This window comes from Oncorhynchus nerka, linkage group LG7, assembly GCF_034236695.1.
Source record: "Oncorhynchus nerka isolate Pitt River linkage group LG7, Oner_Uvic_2.0, whole genome shotgun sequence".
Lineage (NCBI taxonomy): Eukaryota > Metazoa > Chordata > Actinopteri > Salmoniformes > Salmonidae > Oncorhynchus > Oncorhynchus nerka.
In genome coordinates, this window is record NC_088402.1 from 25585755 (window position 1) to 25613489 (window position 27735).

General features: G+C 42.5%; 2 protein-coding genes across 2 annotated transcripts; one reads left to right on the plus strand and one right to left on the minus strand.

The window, feature by feature from the left end:
• The first annotated feature begins 7059 nt into the window (after nucleotides 1-7059).
• On the plus strand, nucleotides 7060-8513 carry LOC135572620 (E3 SUMO-protein ligase ZBED1). Its single transcript, XM_065021041.1, has 2 exons — nucleotides 7060-7817; nucleotides 7859-8513. Exons 1-2 carry the CDS (start codon nucleotides 7060-7062, stop codon nucleotides 8511-8513), a joined length of 1413 nt encoding a protein of 470 aa, XP_064877113.1.
• An 8141-nt stretch (nucleotides 8514-16654) lies between these two features.
• On the minus strand, nucleotides 16655-27340 carry LOC115131350 (proteasome subunit alpha type-2-like). The gene is made up of 8 exons (XM_029663013.2): nucleotides 27218-27340; nucleotides 22435-22511; nucleotides 22014-22146; nucleotides 21659-21781; nucleotides 17429-17510; nucleotides 17258-17331; nucleotides 17082-17139; nucleotides 16655-16933 (listed from the first exon to the last, which is right to left on the minus strand). The coding sequence occupies exons 1-8, from the start codon at nucleotides 27316-27318 to the stop codon at nucleotides 16817-16819; spliced, it is 765 nt and encodes a 254-aa protein (XP_029518873.1). The 5' UTR covers nucleotides 27319-27340; the 3' UTR covers nucleotides 16655-16816.
• Between the last annotated feature and the right edge of the window lie 395 nt (nucleotides 27341-27735).

The following is a 27735-nucleotide window of genomic DNA, read 5'->3' on the forward strand; positions in this document are numbered from 1 at the left end:
AATACAGGATTAGTAAAAGCCTAGCGCACTACGTTGGTGAGAGAAAAAATATATATATTTTTCAGTGGTTGCTGCAGCACCCTGAGCACCCATACTTCCCGCGCCTATGACAGGGCTTCCCTTGAAAAGGGGAGAATCTGAGCTTTACAACAATTCCAGAATTAATACTGTACTCCTAATATTCAACAAAAAACTACTGGACTCATTTGATCAAAGAAAAAATTGCCTACATGAAGTAAGAGAGAGTAAACATTATTGTTTCTAGTTGAGGTTAGTTACAATTTAAATGTCTTGGCTTGCTGGCTGCGCATCTGTTTAAAAGACTGAAGAGTGACTGAAGTGACTGCCCAGGAGGTGTGTGGGAGAGCCAGGCAGATCAGCTCAATCAGACTGCACAACTGAAAGGCATTAATTCTTCCAATTAGAGGATTGCATTACATATTCTAAAAAAGCATGCTTGCTTATGATTGGACAAAGCAGATGAAAGGGAGCTTCGTGTCAAATTAAATGTCCATTAGTCTCACTTGGAATTCTCGTCTCGTCACATTTTCTTCAACTAAAATTAAAACTAATTTGTTACAGTAATTTGTTAGTTTTTCATGGCGTCTCGTTATCATCATTTGTTTTGGTCTGGAAAAATAGATTTTTTATATTTTTCATCTTAGTTATTGTTTATGAAATGAACACTTTTCTGGGCATAGAAATCAATAGTGCTTTGTTGACAGAATCGCATCCCTGCTCCAACTATAAGCCTGGGATGAATACAATTTTATTGTAAGACCCTGGCAGGCTTCGGACTTGCTTGACTTGGTACCATGCTCATCACAGTCATGTGGGGCTCCTTTTGCCTGCAGCTGTTTTCTCCACTCCCCTCCAGACCCCCAACAACGAAATAATGCAGAGAGGTCTCTCTCTCTCTCTCGTTCACTCTGTCTTGTTTTTTTATCTCTCTTTCTCAACCTCCCCCCTCTCTCGCTCTCAATTCAATTTCATTTCAAAGGGATTTCTCTATTGTCTCTCTCTCTCACTCAGCCTACATTTCATTCTCTGTACTGTGATTAAAGATCTCTGTATGGGGTGAACATGCAGACCTACATTGGCAATCATCATTAACCCATTGCATTATTTACTCAACCTCCATTTCCCAGGACATCCTGGATTTGCATCATAATTATTTGATTAATGGGGAATATGACCCAGGGGCAACCTATAGGCTACATTAGAACATGAAAGATTACAACATGACCTTTAAGAGTATTTTTGCGGTTTCAACATTGTTTAAGCTACAATGGACTGACAGACAAGCTGCATGTGTCAGTGTTGTAGGCAGACATCCGTTGATGACAGGGCCAGCAAAAATGTAGGTGGGCCAAAATGTGCACTCAAATCACTATTAAATGATCATAGCCTACCCTATACCCTACTGAAATCAATCACACACACAACAAACCATCTTACATGTGATTTCGCATTACAGACCAAATAGTCTTATAGGCCTACGTAAATCCATGACTCTTGCATTCAACATGCAACTCTCATAGACCTACTCTCGTAGACTATAGGTCTATAATTAATAGACTATGATACTAAAACATAATGCCCCGATAAAAAGCAATACTGTGCAGCTGCATTCATCGACCTGGCCAAGGCTTTTGACTGTCAATCACCGCATTCTTATCGGCAGACTCAACCGCCTTGGTTTCTCAAATGACTGCCTTGCTTGGTTCACCAACTACTTCTCAGCCACAGTTCAGTGTGTCAAATCGGAGGGTCTGTTGTCCGGACCTCTGGCAGTGTCTATGGGGGTACCACAGGGTTCAATTCTGGGACCGACTCTCTTCTCTGTATACATCAATGATGTCGCTCTTGCTGCTGGTGATTTTGTGATCCACCTCTACGCAGATGACACCATTCTGTATACATCCGGCCCTTCTTTGGACACTGTGTTAACTAACATCCAGACGAGCTTCAATGCCATATAACTCTCCATCCGTGGCCTCCAAATGCTCTTAAATGCAAGTGAAACTGAATGCATGCTCTTCAACTGATCGCTGCCCGCACCTGCCCGCCCATCTAGCATCACTATTCTGGACGGTTCCGACTTAGAATATGTGGACAACTCCAAACACCTAGGTGTCTGGTTAGACTGTAAACTCTCCTTCCAGACTCACATTAAGCATTTCCAATCCAAAATTAAATCTAGAATCGGCTTCCTATTTCGCAACAAAGCATCCTTCACTGATGCTGCCAAACATATCCTCGTAAAACTGACTATACTACTGATCCTTGACTTCGGCGATGTCATTAACAAAATAGCCTCCAACACTCTACTCAGCAAATTGGATGCAGTCTATCACAGTGCCATCCGTTTTGTCACCAAAGACCCATATACTACCCACCACTGCAACCTGTATGCTCTCGTTGGCTGGCCCTCACTTCATATTCGGCGCCAAACCCACTGGCTCCAGGTCATCTATAAGTCTTTTCTAGGTAAAGCCCCGCCTTATCTCCGCTCACTGGTCACCATAGCAGCACCGAACCGTAGCACGCGCTCCAGCAGGTATATTTCACTGGTCACCGCCAAAGCCAACTCCTCCTTTGGCCGCCTATCCTTTCAGTTCTCTGCTACCAATGACTTGAACAAATTGCAAAAATCACTGAAACTGGAGACTTATATCTCCCTCACTAACTTTAAGCATCAGCTGTCAGAGCAGCTTACAGATCATTGCAACTGTACACAGCCCATCTGTGAATAGCTAACTCAACTACCTCATGCCCATATTGTTAAATATCTTTTTTTGATCCTTTGCACCCCAGTATCTCTACTTGCACATTCATCTTCTGCACATCTATCACTCCAGTGTTTAATTGCTCAATTGTAATTATTTCGCCAGTATGGCCTATTTATTGCCTTACTTCCCTAATCTTACATTCATTTGCACACACTGTATATTCACTTTTCGATTGTGTTATTGACTGTATGTTTGTTTATTCCATGTGTAACTCTGTGTTGTTGTTTGTGTCGCACTGCTTTGCTTTATCTTGGCCAGGTTGCAGTTGTAAATGAGAACTTGTTCTCAACTAGCCTACCTGGTTAAATAAAGGTGAAATAAAACATAAAATAAAAAAGAACAGTAATATTCACAATAGGCAGCCATAGCCTATATAGGCTTGAACACTGGTCACCAACATTTTCTTAGACGAGATCACTTTACGAAATCAAATTGCAAGCTTAGTGTAATTCTCTGCTGGGCCCTGGAAATCAAGTGTCCCTACAATTTGTCAAAGGTCTAAATTAGAGTGGAACAATGACAAAATGTAGTGAAACTGACTTCGAGGTCCAGAGTTGAGTTTGAGGGTAGTAGAACATTTATTTTGCTTTTTTATTTTCTATCAATATTTGGTCTTTCCTGGATCTCCTGATTATGGTTGACAATATCACTAGACAACTAGCCGACATGCTAGACACCAATACGCATCCAATCCAGCCAACATGTAGGCTATAGTTAATGACAGTAGGCCTATAAGGTGACTCTTTCTGTTAGAGGTAGTTTTAACGTTGGGTTCGAAGCATTCGATTTTGAAATGACATAGGCCTACATTATTGGTAATACACATTGCAGCCTAATCTAGTACATTTATCATGTGTGTTAGGGTGACCATCCCGTTTCCCCAGGACATTTTCAGCCCCGTTTCAGCTGTGTCCTTACTTTTCAAGCTACAAAAAGGTACATTTGTCAGCAAGACGCATCAATTAATGTAGGCCTAATCAATGGCAATCACTGAATGCCAATAGGAACACTTTATGGTGTTTTGTAACAGATGTCTTTTTCCATTCATCAAATGGCGCCAAAATACATGCAGTTTGGATGCTGGAATTATTTTGGAGTGGACAAACATGTACAAGTAGCCTACTATTTGAAGTGATTTGTTTGATGAAAATATCCTGACTGGTTGTGTTCATGTTGTTTCAATATGCTTGTGTTGTGGTCACGAGAGACAGATATATAGTTAAGCAAACTTTACTATGCATGTTGTTAACCAGCACATCATGTACATGAAGACATTAAGTAACAATTGGTATCCGTTTCCTGTGTAACATTAATATTTCTACATGTTCTTTCTTTTACAACAAAGGCAGACTCCACCCAACTTCGGCTTGTAGTCCATGTCTGCAATACACTTAAATGTGAACTGAATTTCTGTTTATTGTCTCTGATTGTGCATTACATTGTTATTTTAAGTGTACATTCACACAGTGTCTTTCAGGTGTATAGGTCTTCGGATGGCCCTACCAGGCCTTGTGTGGGGAGTGTTGATTACATCAGGAGGTGCTTGACCCGAGATGTTTGGATCTTCCTGTTGATGTGCAGCGTCCACCTCTAGCTTGTGTTCCGCACCCTGCTGGGCATCAGCTGGTGCTCTTTTTATTGGCTCTGTGCCAGGCTCCTCAACAGTGGGGAAATCCTCGTCTATTTCTCTGCTCTTCCTCAGGTGTCTCCTGTACCTCCTGAAGACTTATCCCTGTTCTCTCTTCACCTCGTAGGACCTTTGCTACATGGGTCTGACTACTGTGGCCCTCTGCCACCTCTGTTTCTGTCCTGTGAGTGGCTGAACTCTCACCCTGTCATCTCGTTGCAGCTCTGTGAGATCCTTATCGGAGGTATCATAGTACTTTGCCTGTCTCTACTGTCTTTTGTTGAACTTCTCCTGCTGACAGTTTGTCATCACCAGTCTCAGTAGATTTTCACTCATTAGCAGTAGTGTCTTCGTACATCTTAACATGAGCACCATTGCAGGGCTGCTGTATGTTCCTTGTGAAGGGTATTTCTGTAATCCAGCATGGCCAGGTATGGGTCAGGACCTGCTATCTTTGCTTTTGCCATTAGTCTTTTGGCTGTTTTCCCTGTCGATTCTACTTTCCCATTACTAAACGGGTATCCTAGAGACAATGTTTTGCATTTAAAGCCTTGCTAAAACTTCGGAACTCATCTGAAGAGTACTGGGGACCATTGTCTGAGTACAGGATGTCAGGTATCCCATAGCGTGCAAAGTGTGTCTTTAGTTTTCAAATGAACATTTTCGACTGTGTGTTCTACAAATGGTGTGTTCTCCACTTCCCAGAAGTTTGAAATGTAATCAACTGTGACTATGTAGTCTCTGTCGTTGAACTGAAACAGGTCAATCCCTATTTTTTCCCCCTGTGACGCTTTGGTGCTTCGTGTGGCCTCAGCATCTCTATCTGCTGTTTCACACCACATGCAGTGCAGGTGCTACATTGTTCCGTGTATGTTCTCAGCTGTGCATTCATGCCTGGCCAGTAGACACACTCACAAACTCTCCTCAGACATTTCTCGATTCCTATGTGTGAGGATTGGATTCTTTGCATTATTGTCATTCCCTGGCCATAGAGAGGCTTTTATTCTCTATTTTGGTTAGGCCAGGGTGTGACTAGGGTGGGCATTCTATGTTCATTTTCTATGTTTTGTATTTCTTTGTTGTTTGGCGGGTGTGGTTCTCAATCAGAGGCAGCTGTCTATCGTTGTCTCTGATTTTGAACCATACTTAGGTAGCTTTTTCCCACATGGGTTTTGTGGGTAGTTGTTTTCTGTTTTGTGTCTTTCTGCACCAGACAGAACTGTTTTGTTCGTTCTCTTCGTTGGTTTTTTGTTAATCAGTGTTCAGTTCAAATAATAAAGATGAACACGTACCACGCTGCACCTTGCTCCTCCACTCCTTCCAACAGCCGTTACAATTATCTCTCACCCGAGGACAGCAGGCACAATGATAACTCCATTTTGCACACTCAGCTCATCTCTGTTGTGAAAATACATGGCTACTTCCAAGGGTACATGTTCTTTCACTTTAGGCCACCACTGCAGGATCACATTTTTCAGTGTCTGGGGCTCCCGGTTCAGCTCAGTGGCTCTCTGGATGGCCTTTAGTCTCTCGCTTGACACAGGCATGTTGATTGATTCCACTTCGACCTCCACAGGGCCTCTGTTTTCTTGTTCTGTGAGGTACGCCCTGCTCAGGGTGTCAGCCAGCAACAAATGTTTTCCAGGAACGTGTCGGAGACTGACCTCGTAGTTTTGGAGTAGGGATGAAACGGTTACCGGTTTCATGATAAACCACTGTAAAATTCCCAACAGTTAGTATTACCATTTCAAATGTTTATTATCATTAAAACCGTGTTTGATTACCACGGATTGAAAAACTCATGGTAAATACTGTCCAGCATCAGCCAAAGTTAGCAATAGCCTGACGCAGGCACAGCATGCAATGTGGGTATTGTTTTGTGTGAAAACATGGGGGAAGGCAGCGACAGCGCTCAGGGAGATTTTTTTGCCTTCTAAGAGGACCAAAGGGGGCAACACTTCAAATCTCTTGAGTCATCTTCGTGACCACCACCCATAACTTTATAGCGTATGCAAGGTAAGTTAACTTTTAGCTCAATGCATGATGTGGGGACTTCGGAATGGGGGAAAATGTCATGGTTTGTCTGTCTAACTTGCTAATAGCTTGTCAATAATGTAAACTGAAGCTTTCAGTGTTACCTACTCTTGTAAAAACACGTGTGTCTGCAGACTCCATTCGCCCATTGCACACGATAACACGCTATCTAGTTTAGTCACCCAATCAACATATTTTGTTCATTTAAAATCCGGCAGTCGTTGAAGTGGTTGTAAAATTGTTGCAACAGGAGAAACACTAGAGTCCTATACAAGGCTCCTGTATTGCAATTACTATCAGTCTTCTTAAGACATGGGGTCATTGCATGGGGTCATTGCATATACTCATGCAACACAGAAGATAGACCGTGTGTGTGTTTGTGTGTGAATAATTATAATGTAATACTAATAATAATAATACATTTCGTGTTCTCTTGTTTACAGAGTGGGTGTGCAGCAGACAAACCCAGTGATGCTACTGGTCCCTCCTCATCTACAGTTGTGACACAGACACTCAAGCAAGCATTTAAAGGCTGCTTATGCGCCCACATCAAAACATGCTCAAGACCTCACTGCAGCCCTTTCATAATACATTGCAAAGGACATGATGCCATTTCAAATTGTTGAGAGGCCAGACTTTCTGAGGCTGATGAAGGTTGCCATGCCTCACTACAAAGTTCCATCACCAACATTATTTTACAAGACTGAAATCCCAAACCTGTACAACCAGGTTAAAGCTGATGTTGGAAAAGTTTGGCTCAAAGGCACATGGTTTGCTGCAACTACTGACCTCTGGACCAGTGAAAGCAGGGGTGGTCAACCCTACATCAGCTTCACTATCCATTACCTCACCCCAGACTGGCAACTGGAATCAAACTGCCTGGAAACACAGTTCTTCCCAGAAGATCACTCAGCTCACAACATCAGAGTTTTTGAGAATATGCTGGAAGACTGGGGAATCAACCAGAAAGACCTGGTCTGCATAACCACAGACAACGCAACAAACATGATCAAGGCTTTTGAAGAGTTCCCAGATCTGTGGCTTGGGTGCTTTGGCCATAATTTGAACTTGGCCATCTCAAAGGCTCTGAAAATTCACAGAGTTGACACAGCAGTCAAGGCCTGCTGTCATCTGGTCCAAGGCTTCTCACGGAGCTGGAAGAGAAGGAGAAAACTGAGAGAAAAGCAAGCTGCCCTCAACATGCCACAGAAGGCTCTGATCCATGATGTGGTGACTCGATGGGGATCTACACACAAGATGCTTGAGCGTTTCCTCAGCCAACAGCAGCCAGTCTGTGAGACACTGGCTGGAGAAAGAGGAACATGGCATCTGATGCACAAGGACGCTGACATAAGTGTCATGGAGTAACTGTGCCAACTCCTTGAACCTCTGAGCAAATTTACAGATGCACTTGCCTCAGAGACACGAGGGCAGCCATCAAGCCTGTCCTGGACCACATCACCCGTGATGTACTGGTGGAAAAGGATACAGAGCCATCCCTGACCAAGGAGATAAAACGTGTAATGAGAAAAGACCTTAACAGATACACAGAGAAGGCAAAGAGAGTCATGTACATGGCTTGTTTCATTGACCCCCGCTTCAAAATTAGCTTTTTAGATGAGCCTGAGGCTGCAAAAGTTGACACTGACAGCTGTGTCCAGGAAGCCTTGAAGCTGGCAGCTGCACAAGTCAGGGATGAACCACAAAGCACCAGCAGCACCTCCACCACCCCCACAGCGGCATCGGAGGGGAAAGGCCTCGCTGGGTTGCTGAGAAACATTACCTCAACAAGTCAGCAGAGAGGTGAAGAGGGTCAGATTCCGACCACCCCAGAAGACAGAGTGAAAGAAGAGATCAGGGTCTACCTGTCTCTGCCACCCATTTCAGCAGAAGAGGATCCACTGGTGTGGTGGAGGGGCCATGCATCAGAGCAGCCTCACCTTGCCAGGGTTGCCAGGGAGATTTTGTGCATCCCAGCAACCCGCATGCCATCAGAGTGTTCAGTGCCAGCGGGCACATCGTCTCCCCTCGCAGATCACTACTTAAACCGGACAAAGTAAATATGCTGACATTTTCACATTTCAATCTCAAGTGAACAAAGATGCATACATACAGGATGTTAGGCCAGCAGCACCATATTTCCTTATGAAGGAGAGAACAGACATACAATCAGTGCTGTTCATTTGATTTGTTTACATATTTTGTGTTATTTTAATGTCAACACCTGCACATTGAATGTGTTTACATATGGTTATAATTGTTCTTAATTGCACATTGCTTTACTTGTGTTGCTTTTATATATGCACATTTAAACCTGCACTAGGGGAACTTTTAACTCTCATGGCCACATGGTGCCATCTTTAATGTTAATGTTATTATTTTAATGTTTATGCACACAAAAAGTGCATAGTGCTGCTCATTTTATTTGTCGTTTTTCAATACAAAACTTGGTTAAATGATTTCAGTGTGTTTATCAGTACTTTTTAGACATGTCCCGCACATTTTAACAATACCACGATAATACTGATAACCTTGATAATTTGTCACCCTGCATCATGGCTGCTCCTCACCCACATTTTGAAGCATCACACTGTAGTACAATCTGCTCTGTTGGGTTGTATTTCAGCACAGGGGTCTATGCAATAGTATCCCTTATTTTCTTGAAAGCCAGATTATGTCTCTCTGACCACTTCCATAGTGAGTCCTTTTGTGTTAGCTGTCGTAGTGGCTCGCAGAGCTCCGTGGCGTAGGCTGCAGAACTTGGCTAGGTAGTTTACCTTGCCCAGGAAGCACTGCACCCCCTGCACATCCGTAGGCCTATGCATCTGTCTGATGGCTGTCACTTTTCCTGGGTCTGCTTTCAACCCCTCTGTTAGCAGGTGGCCAATGTAGGGCGCTTCCTTCGGCCTGAGCTGCAGCTTCTCCGGATTCAGCTTGATATTGACCTTCATTCATCTGTCCAGGAGCATTACGGTTCTTGTCATGGTCCAGAGTCGCTGCTTCATTGTTTTATCCTTTTCCCACAATCAGGATGTCATATGCAATGATTTTAACTCCTGGAAGACCTTCCATTGCCTGGTTCAACCTCTGAAAGATCTCTGGGTTTGACTGATTCCCATCGGTATGCGCAGCCACCTTTAGCATCCCATCGGAGATCCCATCCCGTTCCTGTAGGTTCATGCTCTACAACATCCGCAGAGTACGACCCTGCCTCACACAGGAAGCGGCGCAGGTCCTAATCCAGGCACTTGTCATCTCCCGTCTGGATTACTGCAACTCGCTGTTGGCTGGGCACCCTGCCTGTGCCATTAAACCCCTACAACTCATCCAGAACGCCGCAGCCCGTCTGGTGTTCAACCTTCCCAAGTTCTCTCACGTCACCCCGCTCCTCCGCTCTCTCCACTGGCTTCCAGTTGAAGCTCGCATCCGCTACAAGACCATGGTGCTTGCCTACGGAGCTGTGAGGGGAACGGCACCTCAGTACCTCCAGGCTCTGATCAGGCCCTACACCCAAACAAGGGCACTGCGTTCATCCACCTCTGGCCTGCTCGCCTCCCTACCACTGAGGAAGTACAGTTCCCGCTCAGCCCAGTCAAAACTGTTCGCTGCTCTGGCCCCCCAATGGTGGAACAAACTCCCTCACGACGCCAGGACAGCGGAGTCAATCACCACCTTCCGGAGACACCTGAAACCCCACCTCTTTAAGGAATACCTAGGATAGGATAAAGTAATCCCTCTCACCCCCCTTAAAAGATTTAGATGCACTACTGTTCCACTGGATGTCATAAGGTGAATGCACCAATTTGTAAGTCGCTCTGGATAAGAGCGTCTGCTAAATGACTTAAATGTAAATGCAATCGGAGCAGAGAACGTGGCTCGATTCCTCGTCCAGTTCCACATGCCAAAATCAGTTTTTACATCACAAACAGAGAACACACGTGCTCTGTTCAGGTCTGGCAGCACGTCTTCAATAGTGGGAAGTGGGTAATGGCTCCTCTTGAGCGCCTTGAGAGGTTTTGGATCAATACGCACTCTTAGTTTTCCAGACGGTTTCTGCACTACGATCAGGCTGCTAATCCAATCTGTGCTTTTTTTCAACTGCTTTTATCATCCTTCTTTTCTCCACAAGCTCCTCTTTGATTTTGTTTATATAGTACTCTGGCACTCTTCTCTTTGGCAGCTGGACAGGCTCCAATTGCTCATCCACTTCCAACTTTAGTTTGCCGGGTAAGCATCAGTCTCCCTGGAATACATCAGCGTACTTTATTTGCTCTTTAGTCCAGGATCCTGTTGTTTTCGCGATGGCCAGATATTGTGATGCTGCACAGTAATCAACTTCATTGCCTGGATGGCCTTACTGCCTAGAATGGGCCTGTGCACTTTGTTGACAACGATGAACTCAACTCTGTAGGTGCTTATTGCGTGGATTGATCACTTTAAGTGTGCACTTCCCCAGTGGCGTCAGAGTACTCTTGTTATAGATCACCAATACCTGACTGCAGGGCTCTAGGTGGCTGTCTTTTGGAAGGTTTGCAGGGATAACATTACAACTAGCACCACAATCCAGCTGAAATCTGACTGTTTTGTTGACCAGCATGGTTGCAAAGAGAGCTGCATTGGGGTCTGTGGCTTTCTCCTTTATTATTTTGATGCTCTCTGACTTTGGCCCTAGTGTGATGCATCCTCACCGCTCTGAGAAAGCTGACGCATCCATTGCTGGTCCCTACACTTTTGCAAACTGTCGAGTAGTGATAGTTTTTTTCCACAGGATTTACATTTTTGTCCATATGCAGGGCATGATTTATTTTTTCTCTCTCATGTGTCCATCCACAGTATCTGCATGGTATAATGCTCTGTCCCTCTGGGTCTCCTCTCCCTCTGTCTGTGCTACTGCATGCAATGCTACAGGGCCCTGCACATATATGACTTTAGCTCTGTCTGGACAGCTCTTCCAATCTGTATGCATTTCTCCAAACTGAAATCAGTCTCTGAGTAAGCTCTCTCTTAAGTGTGACACAATCCTGTCCCTGATAAGAGTCTGTGATTACTCCAAAGTTGCAGGTGGCCACTACGCTCATCTTGGCCCTGACTGTGCATGAAAAAATTGTCTCTCAACTGCCATTGCTGCAATTACTTCCTCAACAAAGAGACTGTCTTTTATACTGCCCACACAGTGTCTCACACATTTCTGACTTTTTCTCCAATGAGATAACACACTAGCTTCACTTTGTAGTCATCAGGTTTTTCTCCCATTGTAAGAGCTGTGCACAAATTGAATTCCTCTTTCCCTCCTTTCCAGGTAAGTGCTAAATTCCAATCATCAAAGTCTATTTTTCCCAGAGATTCCAATGCATTTTCCATTGATATTTAGTTGTAAAATGGAATGTTAGCTACTCACAAATCTGCTTGTGTCCAATAGCCAGTTAGCTTTTAGCAGTCACTCACGATAGCCAGCTAGCGTTGATGTTCAGCACGATGACTAGCTCGTAAATGTGACACTTTTCCAAACTGCTGCCTGGAATGTATTCTTCCTTTACATAAATGAGATCCAGGTTTGTTTGAGTGCCGCTCCCACCATGTTTCAATGTGCTTTGTGTTGTAGTCACGAAAGAAAGATATATAGTTAAGCAAACTTTACTATGCATGTTGTTAACCACCACATCAAGTACACGAAGACTGTAAGTAACAATTGGTTTCCATTTCCTGTGTAACATCAATATGAGTAACATCAATATTGCTACACGTCACCATAAACGGTCATTCATTTTTATCATAGAAATTACTTTAATTTCTAAAAAAAAAAGATTTATCACCACTATTCCACTACTTGTCCTCCCAGGCTGCCAGGCAAGATGGGGCTAAGACACTATTGTTCAAAACATTTACATCTTGCAGTAAAATCTCGTACACCCAAATACTTCTCTGCAGCTGCCACAATAACATGTTTTTTTCTGTGATTTACGTTCCACTTCCGCGGTACAGTGGATAACCATGGCTATGAACGCCAAGAAGCCCATTTAAACCAATTCTGGAAATGGGGAAGTGACAAGTTCACATTTTCCAATGCGATGTCCCCCCCTACCGACAAAAGCATGTATAGCATGAACGATGTGGCGTCGTCAAAGTCGGGCGAAATGTACAGATGACTCTCGTCCTCTGCAGGACACTTAATGTAACACCAAAATATTTCGACTGGCGCAAAATCGACTGCTCGTTGTCTGAGGTTTTTAAATGCAATTGTTTTGTAGCGTCAGTCTGTTATAATTGCTGGGAAGATATGCATACAGAACACGTTTCATTAAAGTATGCCAACATAACTCCATCCGAGGATGAATGCGTTTACACAAGCTTCTACTAATAAATGTCAGCAATGCATGCATGATCAAAATTAAGCTAAATACACACAATGGGTGCATTAATTACATTGAAAAAATATTGCTTTTTCAGTGAGGAAAATGTTTGGAAACTATGTGTACACATCAAGACTCAAAACACCTTTGGAAGATGTGTATGCAGTCTTTATATCAAATGAAAGAATGGTGAGTTGTTGCTAGGTCATCAAATTGCCTAGTGATTGTGAAATGTGAATCTATAACCATTCACTCTTGTGAATTTCCATTCCTCTCAGATCCCTATGTGGAAACAGAAGTCCAGTCATGGAGATGAACCTGTTGTTTGGGTAGGCACTGTCATCAAGTCCCTTGGCTTTCATTATCACACAGATATAGAAATCCAGAATTAGAAAACCGGATGAAGCCACCTTTGCCCTTTTAGCATTGTGAAATAGACATTTTAGATTTATCAAAAGGCCAAATGGCAATGTGTGTTAACTGTCAACTAATACAATGGTCGCTATATAAGATTCATCATTCTCTGTAGGATTATCACGTTATTCTACTACATCAGAATCAGCAGGAACAAAGCTTTATTTATGACCTGGATATTGTCCTACCTTTCTCCTGTTATTTTCATGTTTACACTAAAGAAGCCTTTCAGACTGATCAGGGTCTTAAACAATCCATTTTAATGAAGCAACAAAAACTGTGTTCGGAGACGACAGTTTTACAATGTATCCATCCTAATGTCATTTCAAGCAATTAATATGCACTACATGGTCAAAAGTATGTGGACACGCCTTCAAAGTAGTGGATTCAGCCATTTTGTTGCTTACTGGTGTATAAAAGTTAGCTCACAGCCATGCAATCAACAGACAAACCTCGGCAGTAGAATGGCCTGTACTGAAGAGCTCAGTGACTTTCAACATGGCACCATCTTAGGATGCCACGTTTTCAACAAGTCAGTTGTTCAAAATTCTGCCCTGGTCAACTAAGTGCTGTTATTGTGAAGTGGAAACGTCTAGGAGCAACAACAGCTCAGCCGTGAAGTAGTAGGCCACACAAGCTCAGGGAACGGGCCCACCGAGAGCTGAAAAGGCATAAAAATTGTGTCCTCAATTGTAACACTCACTCCCGACTTCCAAACTGCCTCTGGAAGCAACGTCAGCACAAGAACTGTTCATTGTGACCTTCATGAAATTGTTTTCCATGGCCAGCAGCCACACACAAGCCGAAGATCACCATGCACAATGCCAAGCGTCGGCTGGAGTGGTGTAAAGCTCGGCACCACTCTGGAAATGTGTTTTCTGGAGTGATGACGATTCTGTGCTTCCAACTTTGTGGCAACAGTTTAGGGTGCAAAAGTGAGGTCTATACAGAAATGGTTTGTCGAGATCGGTGTGGAAGAACTTGACTGGCCTGCACAGTTCCCTGACCTCAACCAAGGAACGCCTTTGCATTCCAATTCATCCCAGACTGCGAGCCAGGCCTAATCGCCCAACATCAGTGCCCAAACTCACTAATGGAAGCAAGTCCCCGCAGCAATGTTCCAACATCTAGTGGAACGCAATCCCAGAGAGTGGATGTTATAGCAGCAAAGGGGTGACCAATTCCATGATGTATGTAAACTCATCAAAAAAAGAAAAGTCCCTTTTTCAGGACCCTGTCTTTCAAAGATAATTCGTAAAAATCTAAATAACTTCACAGATCTTCATTGTAAAGGGTTTAAACACTGTTTCCCATGCTTGTTCAATGAACCATAAACAATTAATGAACATGCACCTGTGGAACGGTCATTGAGACACTAACAGCTTACAGAAGGTAGGCAATTAAGGTCACAGTTCAGAAAACTTAGGACACTAAAGAGGCCTTTCTACTGACTCTGAAAAACACCAAAAGAAAGCTGCCCAGGATCCCTGCTCATCTGCATGAACGTGCCTTACAGGCTGAGTACACCGCTTGCGTCGCAAAATAAATGTAGATATCTGTTATTCTAATTGCACCCACACTGCTCACGCGTGCCAATAAGCGTCTGCATTGCCAAGGGCTAAAATATAAATCAGTTGCACTGCAACTCCTGCCTCTCCCATCTCATTGGTTATACCCACGTGGGTGACTGAAAGACGAACGAGGTCAGTGGCGGTAATGCACCTAATTTATGAAAGTTGCCAATCGCAATATAAAGTCAAGAGAAGAAAAAGCCTGGAAGAAAGATGACTAGAGACGATTCAGTTGACTGTTTTATGTGTGGATTAATTGGCGGAGTAGAGGACCTTGTGCATTTCAGGTAAAATAACTCAATGTTTATATCCCAGGACAAATTAGCTAGCAAGTGCAAGCTAGCTAGCTAAATTGCCATAAATGTTTAATGCTTTTCGACCGGTCCCCAAATTAATATAGTTGGTTCAGATTTTGTTTTGATATTTTAACCTGCTTGTCGAGATCGCGTTTGGTGTGGGGGGACAAAATAAATGTATGTGTTCCGTGTTATACCCTGACTACTCGTTGCAAAATAAATTTAGAAATCTATGTTATTCAATTATTGCACCCACTGCTCACGCGCGTCAACAAGCGTTTTCGTTGCCAAGGGCTAAAATAGAAGTCCTTGCTATTTCTGATGCAGATCGCGCTGCAAGTCCTGCCTCTCCCATCTCCTCATTAGTTTATAGCAGCAGGTACCGGTGTTGCCGGTCGTCGTGGTAATAATATGAACATTTAGATGCCAATCACCATATAAATTAAAAGATGAAAAAGCCTGGAAGGAGGAGAGATGACTAGAAATGATTCGGTTGACCGTTTTATGTGTGGATTAATTGTCAGTGTAGAGGACCTTGTGCACTTCAGGTAAAACAACTCAATGTTTATATCCCAGGACAAATTAACTAGCAAGTGCAAGCTAACTAGCTAAATTGCCATAAATGTTTAAGGCTTTCGTCGAAGGAATGAGCGTTACACCGAGGCCTGTACTCTGGAGCGGGATCGATTTGGAGGTGGAGGGTCCGTCATGGTCTAGGGCGGTGTTTCACAGCATCATCGGACTGAGCTTGTTGTCATTGCAGGCAATCTCAACGCTGTGCATTACAGGGAAGACATCCTCCACCCTCATGTGGTACCCTTCCTGCAGGCTCATCCTGACATGACCCTCCAGCATGACAATGCCACCAGCCATACTGCTCGTTCTGTGCGTGATTTCCTGCAAGACAGGAATGTCAGTGTTCTGCAATGGCCAGCGAAGATCCCGGATCTCAATCACATTGAACACGTCTAAGACCTGTTGGATCAGAGGGTGAGGGCTAGGGCCATTACCTCCAGAAATGTCCGGGAACTTGCAGGTGCTTTGGTGTAAGAGTGGGGTAACATCTCACAGCAAGAACTGGCAAATCTGGTGCAGTCCATGAGGAGATGCACTGCAGTACTTAATGCAGCTGGTGGCCACACCAGATACTGTTACTTTTGACCCCCTTTGTTCAGGGACACATTATTCCAGTTGTTAGTCACATGTATGTGGAACTTGTTTAGTTTGTCTCAGTTGTTGAATCGTGATATGTTCATACAAATATTTACACATGTTAATTGCTGAAAATAAACCGTTGATAGCGGGAGGACATTAATTTTTTTGCTGAGATAAGTTGTCATTGAACTGTTCTTGTCTAATGATGTTCTGTATTATGTTTCATGTGGACCCCAGGAAGGGCTTTTGCAACCGCTAATGGGGATCCTAATAAAATACAAAAAATATGAATGCCTATAATTTTGTAATGAGATTTTTGACAAGGCCATGTAGTGTATTTTGTCTATTGTGTGAAATTTTTATTTTTATTTTGTGAGAAGCTCAAGTTACAGATGTAAAACAAAGACATGATAGCTTCTTTACTTTCTGGAATTTATTGAAAGTTACTGAGCTTGTCAGAAGGGAGGGACTGGAATACAAATAAATGCTGTTATGTTGAAAATACAGTAGAGTCAATTTATTTTTGAAATAACCAAAGATAAACAATCAAATCACACTAACACAAGTCACATTTGTTTTAAGCGATAGCTGCCAAGTAGTCTTTCACTTCTGCGGGTGACAGTCGCCTGAAGCCGGCTTCATTGCAGATCCCCACTTCAATATTGTCTTCGGTCATCTGACCCTCAAAGCTTTCCTGTGAATAAAATATAGCATTCAGGATTCTGCTCATGACCCAAATGCAAGAAAATCACAAGAGGCTGGTCTCTTAATAAACGTGTGTCTGACATCAGACATCAACGCATAGAAGCCCAGCAGGAGAGGCTTTCAAGAGAGTAACTCACCTTCAAAGTCAAGATAGCTGTGTGAATGGCATCCTCCAGTTCGAGGTCTTCATTGTATCTGAGCAAGACATTCAATTTACCTCAAATGTATACAAAGGGTTACTAACAGCTGCAGTTTAACCTCAACTGTTGTGAGTATGGTGCCAATTGGAGTGGGGAGAAATAGATTGAAATACCTTTTCTCAAGGAATGTTTTACCATTGACGTAGTTCTTCCCCATAGCAGTTGCTTTCCAGGCGAAATATGCTCCCTGTGTAGAGAAATCAAACCATGATGTCATCATAATCTCACAAGAAATACAGAAGGTAAACATGTTCAGATAGCAAAATGTGATAACGAGCCCTTACAGATGGATCAGACTGGAAAAGGTATGGTCTGTCCTCATCCCAACCAGCGATCAGCAAGGATACTCCGAAAGGACGGACACCCCTGCAGCAATAGACAAAACATTTAAGCCTATATGAAACAAATTGACTCCCTCGCGAATGCCTTCATTGGGAATATATATATTTTACATTAATTGAATGATATCAGATTAGAATAGCTGTTGGAAAAGCATTCATCATTAGACTGGTTGAGAGAATTTCAAGAGTGTGCAAAGCTGTCAAGGCAAAGGGCGCTACTTTGAAAAATCTAAAATAGATTTGATTTGTTTAACACTTTTTTTGGTTACATCATGAATTCATACGTGCTATTTCATAGTTTTGATGTCTTCATTATTATTCTACAATGTAGAAATGAGTAAAAAAGTTAAGAAAAACCCTGGAATGAGTAGGTGTGTCCAAACTTGAATGGTACTGTAGACATGCATACATATAGTTGAAGTCAGAAGTTTACATGCACCTTAGCCAAATACATTTAAACTCAGTTTCACAATTTCTGACATTTAATCTGAGTAAAAATTCAGTCTTAGGTCAGTTAGGATCACTACTTTATTTTAAGAATGTGAAATGTCAGAATAACAGTAGAGAATTATGTATTTCAGCTTTTATTTCTTTCATCACATTCCCAGTGGGTCAGAAGTTTACCTGCACTCAATTAGTATTTGGTAACATTGCCTTTAAAATTATTTAACTTGGGTCAAATGTTTTGGGTAGCCTTCCACAAGCTTCCCACAATAAGTTGGGTGAATTTTGGCCCATTCCTCCTGACAGAGCTGGTGTAACTGAGTCAGGTTTGTAGGCCTCCTTGCTCACACACGCTTTTTCAGTTCTGCCCACAAAATTTCTATAGGATTGAGGTCAGGGCTTTGTGATGGCCACTCCAATAACTTGACTTTGTTGTCCTTAAGCCATTTTGCCACAACTTTGGAAGTATGCTTGGGAAAATTGTCCATTTGGAATACCCATTTGCGACCAAGCTTTAACTTCCTGACTGATGTCTTGAGATGTTGCTTCAATGTATCCACATAATTTTCCATCCTCATGATGCCATATTTTTTGCGAAGTGCACCAGTCCCTCCTGCAGCAGGGCACCCCCACAACGTGCTTCACGGTTGGGATGGTGTTCTTTGGCTTGCAAGCTTCCCCCTTTAACCTCCAAACATAACAATGGTCATTATGGCCAAACAGTTCTATTTTTGTTCCATCAGACCAGAGGATGTTTCTCCAAAAAGTACAATCTTTGTCCCCATGTGCAGTTGCAAAATGTAGTCTGGCTTTTTTATGGCGGTGTTGGAACAGTGGCTTCTTCCTTGCTGAGCGGCCTTTCAGGTTATGTCGATATACGACTCGTTTTACTGTGGATATAGATATTTTTGTACCTGTACCTGTTTCCTCCAGCATCTTCAAGGTCCTTTGCTGTTGCTCTGGGATTGATGTGTACTTTTCGCACCAAAGTACGCTCATCTCTAGGAGACAGAACGCGTCTCCTTCCTGAGCGGTATGACAGCTGCGTGGACCAATGGTGTTTATACTTGCGTACTATTGTTTGTACAGATGAATGTGGTTCCTTCAGGCATTTGGAAATTGCTCCCAAGGACGAACCAGACTTGGAGGTCAACTATTTTTTTTCTGAGGTCTTGGCTGATTTCTTTTGATTTTTCCATGGTGTCAAGCAAAGAGGCACTGAGTTTGAAGGTGGGCCTTGAAATACATCCAATTACATCTCCAATTGACTCAAATTATGTAAATTAGCCTATCAGAAGCTTCTTAAGCCATGACATCATTTTCTGGAATTTCCCAAGCTGTTTAAATGTGATACAGTGAATTATAAGTGTAATCATGTCTGTAAACAATTGTTGGAAAAATTACTTGTGTTATGCACAAAGACGACTTTCCAAAACTGTAGTTTATTAACAAGAAATGTGTGGAGTGGTTGAAAAACGAGTGTTAATGACTCCAACCTAAGTGTATGTAAACGTCCGACTTCAACTGTATACACACACCTGTTCTGAAAGGCCCTAGAGTCTGCAACACCACTAAGTAAGGTGAATCATGAAGACCAAGGAGCTCTCCAAACAGGTCAGGGACAAAGTTGTTAAGACGTACAGATTAGGGTTGGTTTATTTAAAAAAATATCCAAAACTTTGAACATCCTACAGAGCACTATTACATCCATTATTTAAAAAATGTAAAGAGTATGGCAGTACAACAAACCTGCCAAGAGAGACCAGGCAAGGAGGACATTAATCAGAGAGGCAACAATGAGACCAAAGATAACCCTGAAGGAGCTGCAAAGCTCCACAGCAGAGATCGGAGTATCTGTCCATATGACAACTTTAAGCCGTACACAGAGCTGGGCTTTACGGAAGAGTGGCCAGAAAAAGCAATTGCTTAATGAAAAAAAAAAAAATAAGCAAACACATTCAGTGTTTGCCAAAAGGCATGTGGGAGACTCCCCAAACATATGGAAGAAGGTACTCTGGTTAGATGAGACTAAAATGTAGCTTTTTAGCCATCAAGAACAACACGATGTCTGGCACAAACACAACACCTCTCATCACCTTGAGAACACCATCCCCACAGTGAAGCATGGTGGTGGCAGCATCATGCTGTGGGTATGTTTTTTCCATCAGCAATGACTGGGAAACTGATCAGAATTGAAGGAATGATGGATGGCACTAAATACAGTGAAATTCTTTAGGGAAACCTGTTTCAGTCTTTCAGAGATTTGAGACTGGGACGGAGGTTCACCTTCCAGCAGGACAATGATCCGAAGCATACTGCTAAAGCAACACTCGAGTGGTTTAAGGGAAACATTTAAATGTCTTGGAATTGCCTAGTCAAAGCCCAGACCTCAATCCAATTGAGAATCTGTGGTATGACTTAAAAATTGCTGTACACCAGCAGAACCCATCCAACTTGAAGGAGCAGGGGCAGTTTTGCCTTGAAGAATGGGCAAAAATCCCAGTGGCTAGATGTGCCAAACTTATAGAGACATACCCAAAAGAGACTTGCAGATGTAATTGCTGCAAAAGTTAGCTCTACAAAGTATTGACTGGGGGAGTTATGCACACTCAAGTTGTTGTTTTTTGTCTTATTTCTTGTTTGTTACACAATAAATAAAAAAAAATGGCATGTTGTGTAAATCAAATGATATAAACCCCCCAAAAATCTATTTTAATTCCAGGTTGTAAGGCAACAAAATAGTAAAAATGCCAAGGGGGTGAATACTTTCGCAAGCCACTGTATGACTATCTTTTTCAGCCAATTTGTGTTTGATATATGGCGGACCAAAAAGTTCCCTACCTTCTCCCTCTTCTACTTTCCACCTCCATTTTTCACAGTAATGCTTCAATCAGTTGGTTTTAACTTTGGATTGAGCAAGCATTCTCATATATTTTCCATAGCTGCACATGACATAACTCCACCATTCCTATTCATAATATCATTAATAAAAATAAAATGTATTCCATAAAGAAGCTTATCAGTATATTTCAGTTTAACAATAATATTTGTTCTGTCTTTCTGGAGAATAAAATTGAAATTACCTTTGTATGGCTTGTTTAAAAACAGCGACTTTGAACAGTTTCATTTTCAAATAATCGAAAATGAAAAGTTATCTAAAGGAAAAATAAATCATTTTTTAACAAAGGATGAGCCTTTCTTAGTAATCTACTGGAGAACCAGTTCAGGGTTAAGCGTATCAGTGAAGCTTTTAGTTACAGGTTTAAGGCTTTAAAATTGAAAACTTTCAGCCCCCCATACGCATATTCATTATATAAATAGGTACGTTTACATTTTCTAGCTTAGAGTGCCAAATAAAGTATATTAGTGTAAATATTCTTTGCTCATATGAATTAAAAAACAAGTAAACTGAGCACTAGAGTAAATCAAGGTGATTTTTTCATAAATGGTTATAGAATCTTATCTATTTTTGCTAACTTTCTATTGAAATTGGTTGGGGTAAGTTCATTTATATCTTTAGGAATATGAATACCAAGTATGTCTACGTCACCACCAGCCCATTTTATTGGTAAACTACAAGATAATGTACATTTTTTGTAGTTTAACTATCTAATACCTAATATGGTACACTTATCATAATTGGGTTTTAATAGAGTTTTTCTACTATTTTTATTCAACAGTCTGAAAACAAACATTGAATAAACAGTTGACTTTCAACCTACTCCATACCCTGATTGTGTGTATTCCTGCATGACAGAGGCCACCCTCTGAACAAGCTGAGCTGTGGGGATGGGCTCCTGGTACACCAGGAAGTACTGCTGGGCCAACTTTCTGGCTCTCCGGAGCAGCACCCTGTCAACACAACAAAAAGCATCTCTCTGAGTACTCAATACAGTCGAGGACTGTAGCTTTAGTTCACTTTGTTTATTTACCTTATTTGATCATACATCTTACAAATAGGCCTATTCTATGAAAAACAACAATGTGCCTATGAAGTGGCCAGTATACTCGAGTGCCTAGGGAGTGTCATGAATAGTACATGCTGTGTTGAAGTTAAATTCCATTAAGCAGGAGGTCTCATTACCTGTAGTCAGGTCCCATGCCACTGTACACCATGCCGATGTGTTTGGTTATGGGCTCCACTTTGTGAACACTAGTCTCGTCGTACAGGATGGACTTCTGTTTCTTTTCTGTTGCCAAGACAACTCCATTTGAGGCTGGAAGGGAAACAAAAATACATGAAAATTCAATGCTTGGAATCAGCTCTCATTAGGCTACTTAAGAAGGTGATGTTGAGTAGTGACTTGTACAACCCTGTTGATGTGTTTAATTGGGTGGGTAGTGATGAATGAAAAACGGAATAAACAGGGGACACTTTCACTAAACTGCTATGAAAAAGTCACTTCGGGTATCAAAGTGGCTTTAAAAGTGTTACACGAATTAATAGACAGGGTGGATGCAAACTACCTGCATCAAACTGCTGTTTTTACTAGCTAGGTACTTACCTTTGATTCCCACAGCGGGAGCACCTGCGGCTACAGCTGCCAGGGCATATTCAATTTGGACCAGTTTCCCAGAGGGGCTGTTGGAAAAAGGGAAGGTATTCAATCTTAGTTACAACCATTTAGCTAACTTAACTAGCTAAATATCTCACTAACTAGTTAGCTGTGTAGTCAAAACCCGAATAGTTGTGGCTATGTAACGTCCGTACAATTGCCCTTATTTTAGCGCCCCCAAAACGTAATACTTCCAGATCAACTGTAATGTCAATACCATTGTAAAGCACAATTTCTCCCCTTTCCAACAATCATTTACATTACCTAAACACTGCCCGTTTCTGCATTATTCAAGCACACAATGAGCCCCGTCGGGTCTTTTTTTAAATGTAGAGTGGGGAAGCGAAACTAATGAGTGATAGTGAGACAGAGAGATGTCTAGTTTTGGAATTCTAAGGGATTCTTTTGAATACATGCTCTGTAGTTTGAACTCAAGGTAAGTAACCATTTATATTGCATTCTACACCAACTGAATCAACAGACTGAAACAATAATCCAACATACTGTTACTTTTCAAACAAGGAATTCTCAGCAACTCAGCTTTCACTGTAGAAGTAACATCTTAACATTTCAAACAAATACAATACCAAAGCATTTCAAGTGAACTTTCAATAACATTTACAGTCTGGAACTCTTAGGTCAGCGATCCGCCTACACCCTTTGACATTTCACAGGTCTAGGACAGCTCTGGGCTTGACCTCTCTTCCTGACCTTGTGCGATATGATGCCGAGCATGCTTCTGTGTCAGTCAACAGTTCTTGTGGTGTTGCAGGTAAGTATGGTGTATGTTGTGCTGTGTGTGTTTAGTCCATCACGTTCTCTTTCAGGGGAACAGTTCATCTCATCAGTGTGTTGTTCTTTTGTGTTCAGTAGGTGACGACGATTGCGGCGGTACACCGCTCCTTCTGCGGTGCGGATGTGATATGAACGTTCAGTGTCAGCTGGCTGTTGTTGTCTCTGTGCACATTTTCCATGCATTTCCTTGTGGCTGACGACCTCAGGTTGCAGCTGCTGGTTGGTGCTGGGAAGGATTGAGCGAAGTCTGCGGCTCATCAATAGCTGGGCTGGGGATTTGAAGTTGTCAACTGGAGTGTTGCGGTATTCAAGGAGACTGAGGTAGGGGTCTCTAGTCTGCTTTTGCTTTATCCATGAGTGATTTAGCAATCTGCACCGATTTTTCAGCAAGGCCATTACTTTGAGGGTAATGTGGGCTTGTGGTGACATGTGTGAACTCCCATGCTTTTGTGAAGGAATCAAACTCGTTTGATTTGTAACAGGGCCCATTGTCAGATATTAAAGTCTCTACAATGCCATGCCTGGCAAAGGCTGCTTTCAGCTTGTGTATCACAGCTGCAGATGTGGTGCTGTAAAGCTTGTCGAGTTCGAAGTATCTGCTGTAGTAGTCCACTGTTACGATGTAGTCCTCGTTGTTCCAGCTGAACAGATCGGTTGCCACGACCTGCCAGGGTCGGTCTGGGATACAGTGAGGCAACATTGGCTCTTTGGTGTTTGAGGGGCGTCGTTCAAGACATATGGCGCATTTACCAACAATGTCCTCTATTTGTTTGCACATTCCGGGCCAAAACAAAATGTCCCGTGCTCTCGGTTTGCACTTTTCCATGCCCATGTGGGGGTTGAGCCGGACTCCTCTCTCACGGGACCTTTGCAGCATCATGCGGAGGTTTCGGTCGTGCTCCTCTTTGGTTCGACCATAGACAAGGATGTCGTCCACAATGGCCACAAATCCTTCGAGGCCTTCGTACACTTCGTCAATCTTTCGCTGAAACTCGTCTTGGGCTAAGATAATCCCAAAAGGCAGGCGACGGAACCTGTAGCGTCCAAACGGTGTGTTGAAGTTGTGAGCTTAGATGACTCTTCTGTGAGCTTGATAGCCCAGTAGCCTGATCTAGCGTCCATGACACTGAAGTAGTGTGCTCCCGCTAGCTTGTGTGTGATGCCATCTAGCGTCGGTAAAGGGTAATGGGGGTTTGATAGCCTTGTTCAAGTCTCTTGGGTCGAGACATACTCTGAGCTTGCCTGTGCGTGGTTTCTCTACCACCACTAACGCGTTTACCCAGTCAGTCGGTTCTGTAACCTTGGTGACTATGTCAGATTGCTCCATGCTCTCCAACTCTTTCTTCAGATGGGCACGGAGAGAGCAAGGGGAATCTTTCTTGGTGGGTAGACCACAGGGGTTGCGTCTGGGTCAAGGTGAATGGTACATTCTCCTGGGAATAATCCTATTCCTGTAAAAACATCAGCAAACTCCTCCAGTACATTGTCTGTCTCTACTGGTACTGCCACTGATAAAACTAGCTTGACGAGGTCCATGTCTAAACATGCTTTAAGACCTAGCACTGCAGGTGCTCTAGTGTCAACAACATAAAAGTCCAACATCATGTCACTTTCCTTGTATTTGCATTTGAAAGTGCATGTGCCTTTTACTGGGTGCTGTTCACCATCATAACCAGTCAGTCTGCGCGTGGTGGGCTGTAGCTCGCATTCAGATGTCAAGCTGTGGCACTTATTCAGAGGAATAATGTTTACTTGTGCACCAGTGTCTAGTATGAACTTTAGCTTTGTGCCTTGTGTTCCTACCTCAATGTCAGCAAAGGCTTGCTCAGTCTTTGATATTTGACTTTTCTGTGTCACTGAATCAATAAACAGTTCATCAGCATTTGACTCTTTGATTGACATTTCATCTTCACTCACTGTGTGTACTGTTTTTCCACGGTAAGCTCTGCACACTTTTGCAAAGTGATTCAATTTTCCACATTTAGTACACCGTTTGCATTTAGCTGGGCAATTTCCTTGTTCGCCATGCACTTTGTATCCACAATATCCACATGTTTTGTGGCATTTTGAGTCTGTGTCGCTCTGTTTAGGAGTTCTAAAACCCGCTCTCTGTGCACCGGAGGTGTGCTTTGAGGTCTGCCTGACTGCGTGCACTGCTTGTTCACGTAATGCGCTCGTGCTACCGCGCAAAATGGTTTTCATCTGAGCCTGTGCTAGCTTGTGAGATCTGGCTATGTCGATAGCTTTGTCCAGCGTTACCTCAGACCCAACATTCAAAAGTTTCTCTCACTCGCGGTGAGTGTATTCCAAATACAATACGGTCCCTGACCATCTCATCCTTGTTTGCATAATCACAGTCTTTCACAAGCAGACGCAGCTCTGTCACAACCTGTTCAAAAGACTCGCTAGCTCCCTGTACTTTCTCATGGAATTTGTACCTAGCGAAAATCGTATTGGTCTTCGGCACAACATATGCTTCAAAACGATCGTAGTATGTTTTCAGTACCTTTGATTCAGCCTCGGTAAGTGTTCATGTGTTGTAAATATCTCTCCCTTTTTCACCGATCCAGAGTAGCAAGTAGCTGCATTTTCCCTCTTCTCCTCTGTCCTTCAGAGGACCCGTGAAGATTAGCTCTACATGCTGTTTGTACTTGCACCATGCATTGGGTAAGTTTGTAGACTCCCAGTCCATTCGAGGTGAAGGAACTCCAGAAAAATTCATATTTTAAGACCTTTTACTCTGACACCATGTCTTGTTTTGCACACTTTGTACAAAATAATAAAATGCAGTACTACAGGATATTTCTTAACGTAGCTCTTTATTAGCTAGCTATAACTGGCATGTTCACTTATCGCCAACCAGGATCAACCTGCCGATGACCTAACCATTTGGGTGGTCTTAACCAATCATAGCACATGGCGGTAAAATGCATCCAATTCAGTATGTTTACACATGAATATTACAAGATGTGGGAAAATTGCTTTTTTCCCCCACTCGATCTGTCCAGCTTATCACTTATCGCCTCTAAAATGTAAATAAAACACTATAAAGAGTTTATATAATGTATCATTACATACCTATTTGAAGGTTTGTGTCGAATTTGAATCGGGTTTTTAGGGCCGTGAATAAACAGCGGCTTTGAGAATGATGATCGCATGCAATGATGATGCAAAAAATGACTAGGTATCCCCCCCTTTACCCCCGTCACTGTCCATTTCTTGTTTTTAAAGGATGAGAGTAGTGCAACACCAGGTGGAGAGAGATTGTAAAACAGAAATAGTTGCTTTATGCTTGCTGTACGTTACGACATGACACGTCCCGGTGTAACGGAGAGTCCATTCTTTCAACTTTTCTCCAATACTATAGAGCCATTACCATGTCGATCAACGCTGGAATAGAAACCTAGTTCACACCCCCGATTTTGAAGTCAACACAGTCGCTACAGTCCCATTAGTATTCTTTGTAGCCTCGTTTGAATGTTGCGGTTGTGCACATTTGTACGGAATGGGGTGAGTTTACGTTAGCAAGCTAACGTCAGCCAGTTAACGTTACACAGAAGCTATGGGGATTGTATCTAACTTGCTAACACCAAAAATAGCAACTGCAGTACACATAATTCTGACATTAGATAGCCTACATTAGACATGTTAACCATCTTGGAGATGAATTAGCTTACGCTAACTAACCCGCTTCAAGCTATACATCAGTGGCTTCAACAACAGTTAGCGGTAGGAAGATAACGTTAGTTAGCTAAGCATTAACGTTAGCTATCATCGGCGTGACACTGCATCTCTTGTAAGTGTTGCCTCAAGTGCATTTAAATGGCCATATAGTAAGAGAAAGATCACAGCTATCGCGGAAAATGGCTTCATGGTAAGGTGTTAATTGATTACGTCTTGTGTTGCTACGCAGAAATATATTGTTGTTTTAAGTTACCTGAAAGTAGTGAGGGAGAAGCTGTATCCTCGTTCAGCCATTGTTGATCTGTCTTGGGGAAAGCTTTGCTGGACGGACCAGATGGCGGAAATGAGCTTCATGAAGTTCCGCTCAATGCGCTGTTTGTTCTTCGATGAGGTTTAACCGCGATTGGCATCCAATAAATAATGTATTACCGCCACCTACTAGACTGAAGTATAACTCCCTTAAACTTTCCTTGAAAATAAAAAATAAAATAAACAAATACCCAGTGGTGTAAGGTAAAATAAATACTTTAAAGTACTACTTGTGTAGTTTTCTGTGGTATCTGTACTTTACTATTTATATTTTTGACAACTTTTAATTCACTACATCCCTAAAGAAAATAATGTACGTTTTACTCCATACATTTTCCCTGACACCCAAAAGTACTCGTTACATTTTGAATGGAAAATGGTCAAATTCAAACTGGTCCAATTCACTTATCAAGATAACGTCAATGGTCATCCCTAATGCCTACCTACACAAATGCTTTGTTT

What these genes read in the sequence shown, in the direction of transcription:
- LOC115131350 (XM_029663013.2), bottom strand. Translation starts at nt 27,318, where the DNA reads ATGAAGCTCATTTCCGCCATCTGGTCCGTCCAGCAAAGCTTTCCCCAA. An exon ending in TTCTCCCTCACTACTTTCAG is followed by an intron (nt 22,512 to 27,217) that starts GTAACTTAAAAC and finishes TTTTTCCAACAG; the next exon opens with CCCCTCTGGGAAACTGGTCC. An exon ending in TTTTCCAGTCTGATCCATCT is followed by an intron (nt 17,332 to 17,428) that starts GTAAGGGCTCGT and finishes TTCTCTACACAG; the next exon opens with GGAGCATATTTCGCCTGGAA.
- LOC135572620 (XM_065021041.1), top strand. Translation starts at nt 7,060, where the DNA reads ATGCCATTTCAAATTGTTGAGAGGCCAGACTTTCTGAGGCTGATGAAG. An exon ending in GCTGACATAAGTGTCATGGA is followed by an intron (nt 7,818 to 7,858) that starts GTAACTGTGCCA and finishes GCAAATTTACAG; the next exon opens with ATGCACTTGCCTCAGAGACA.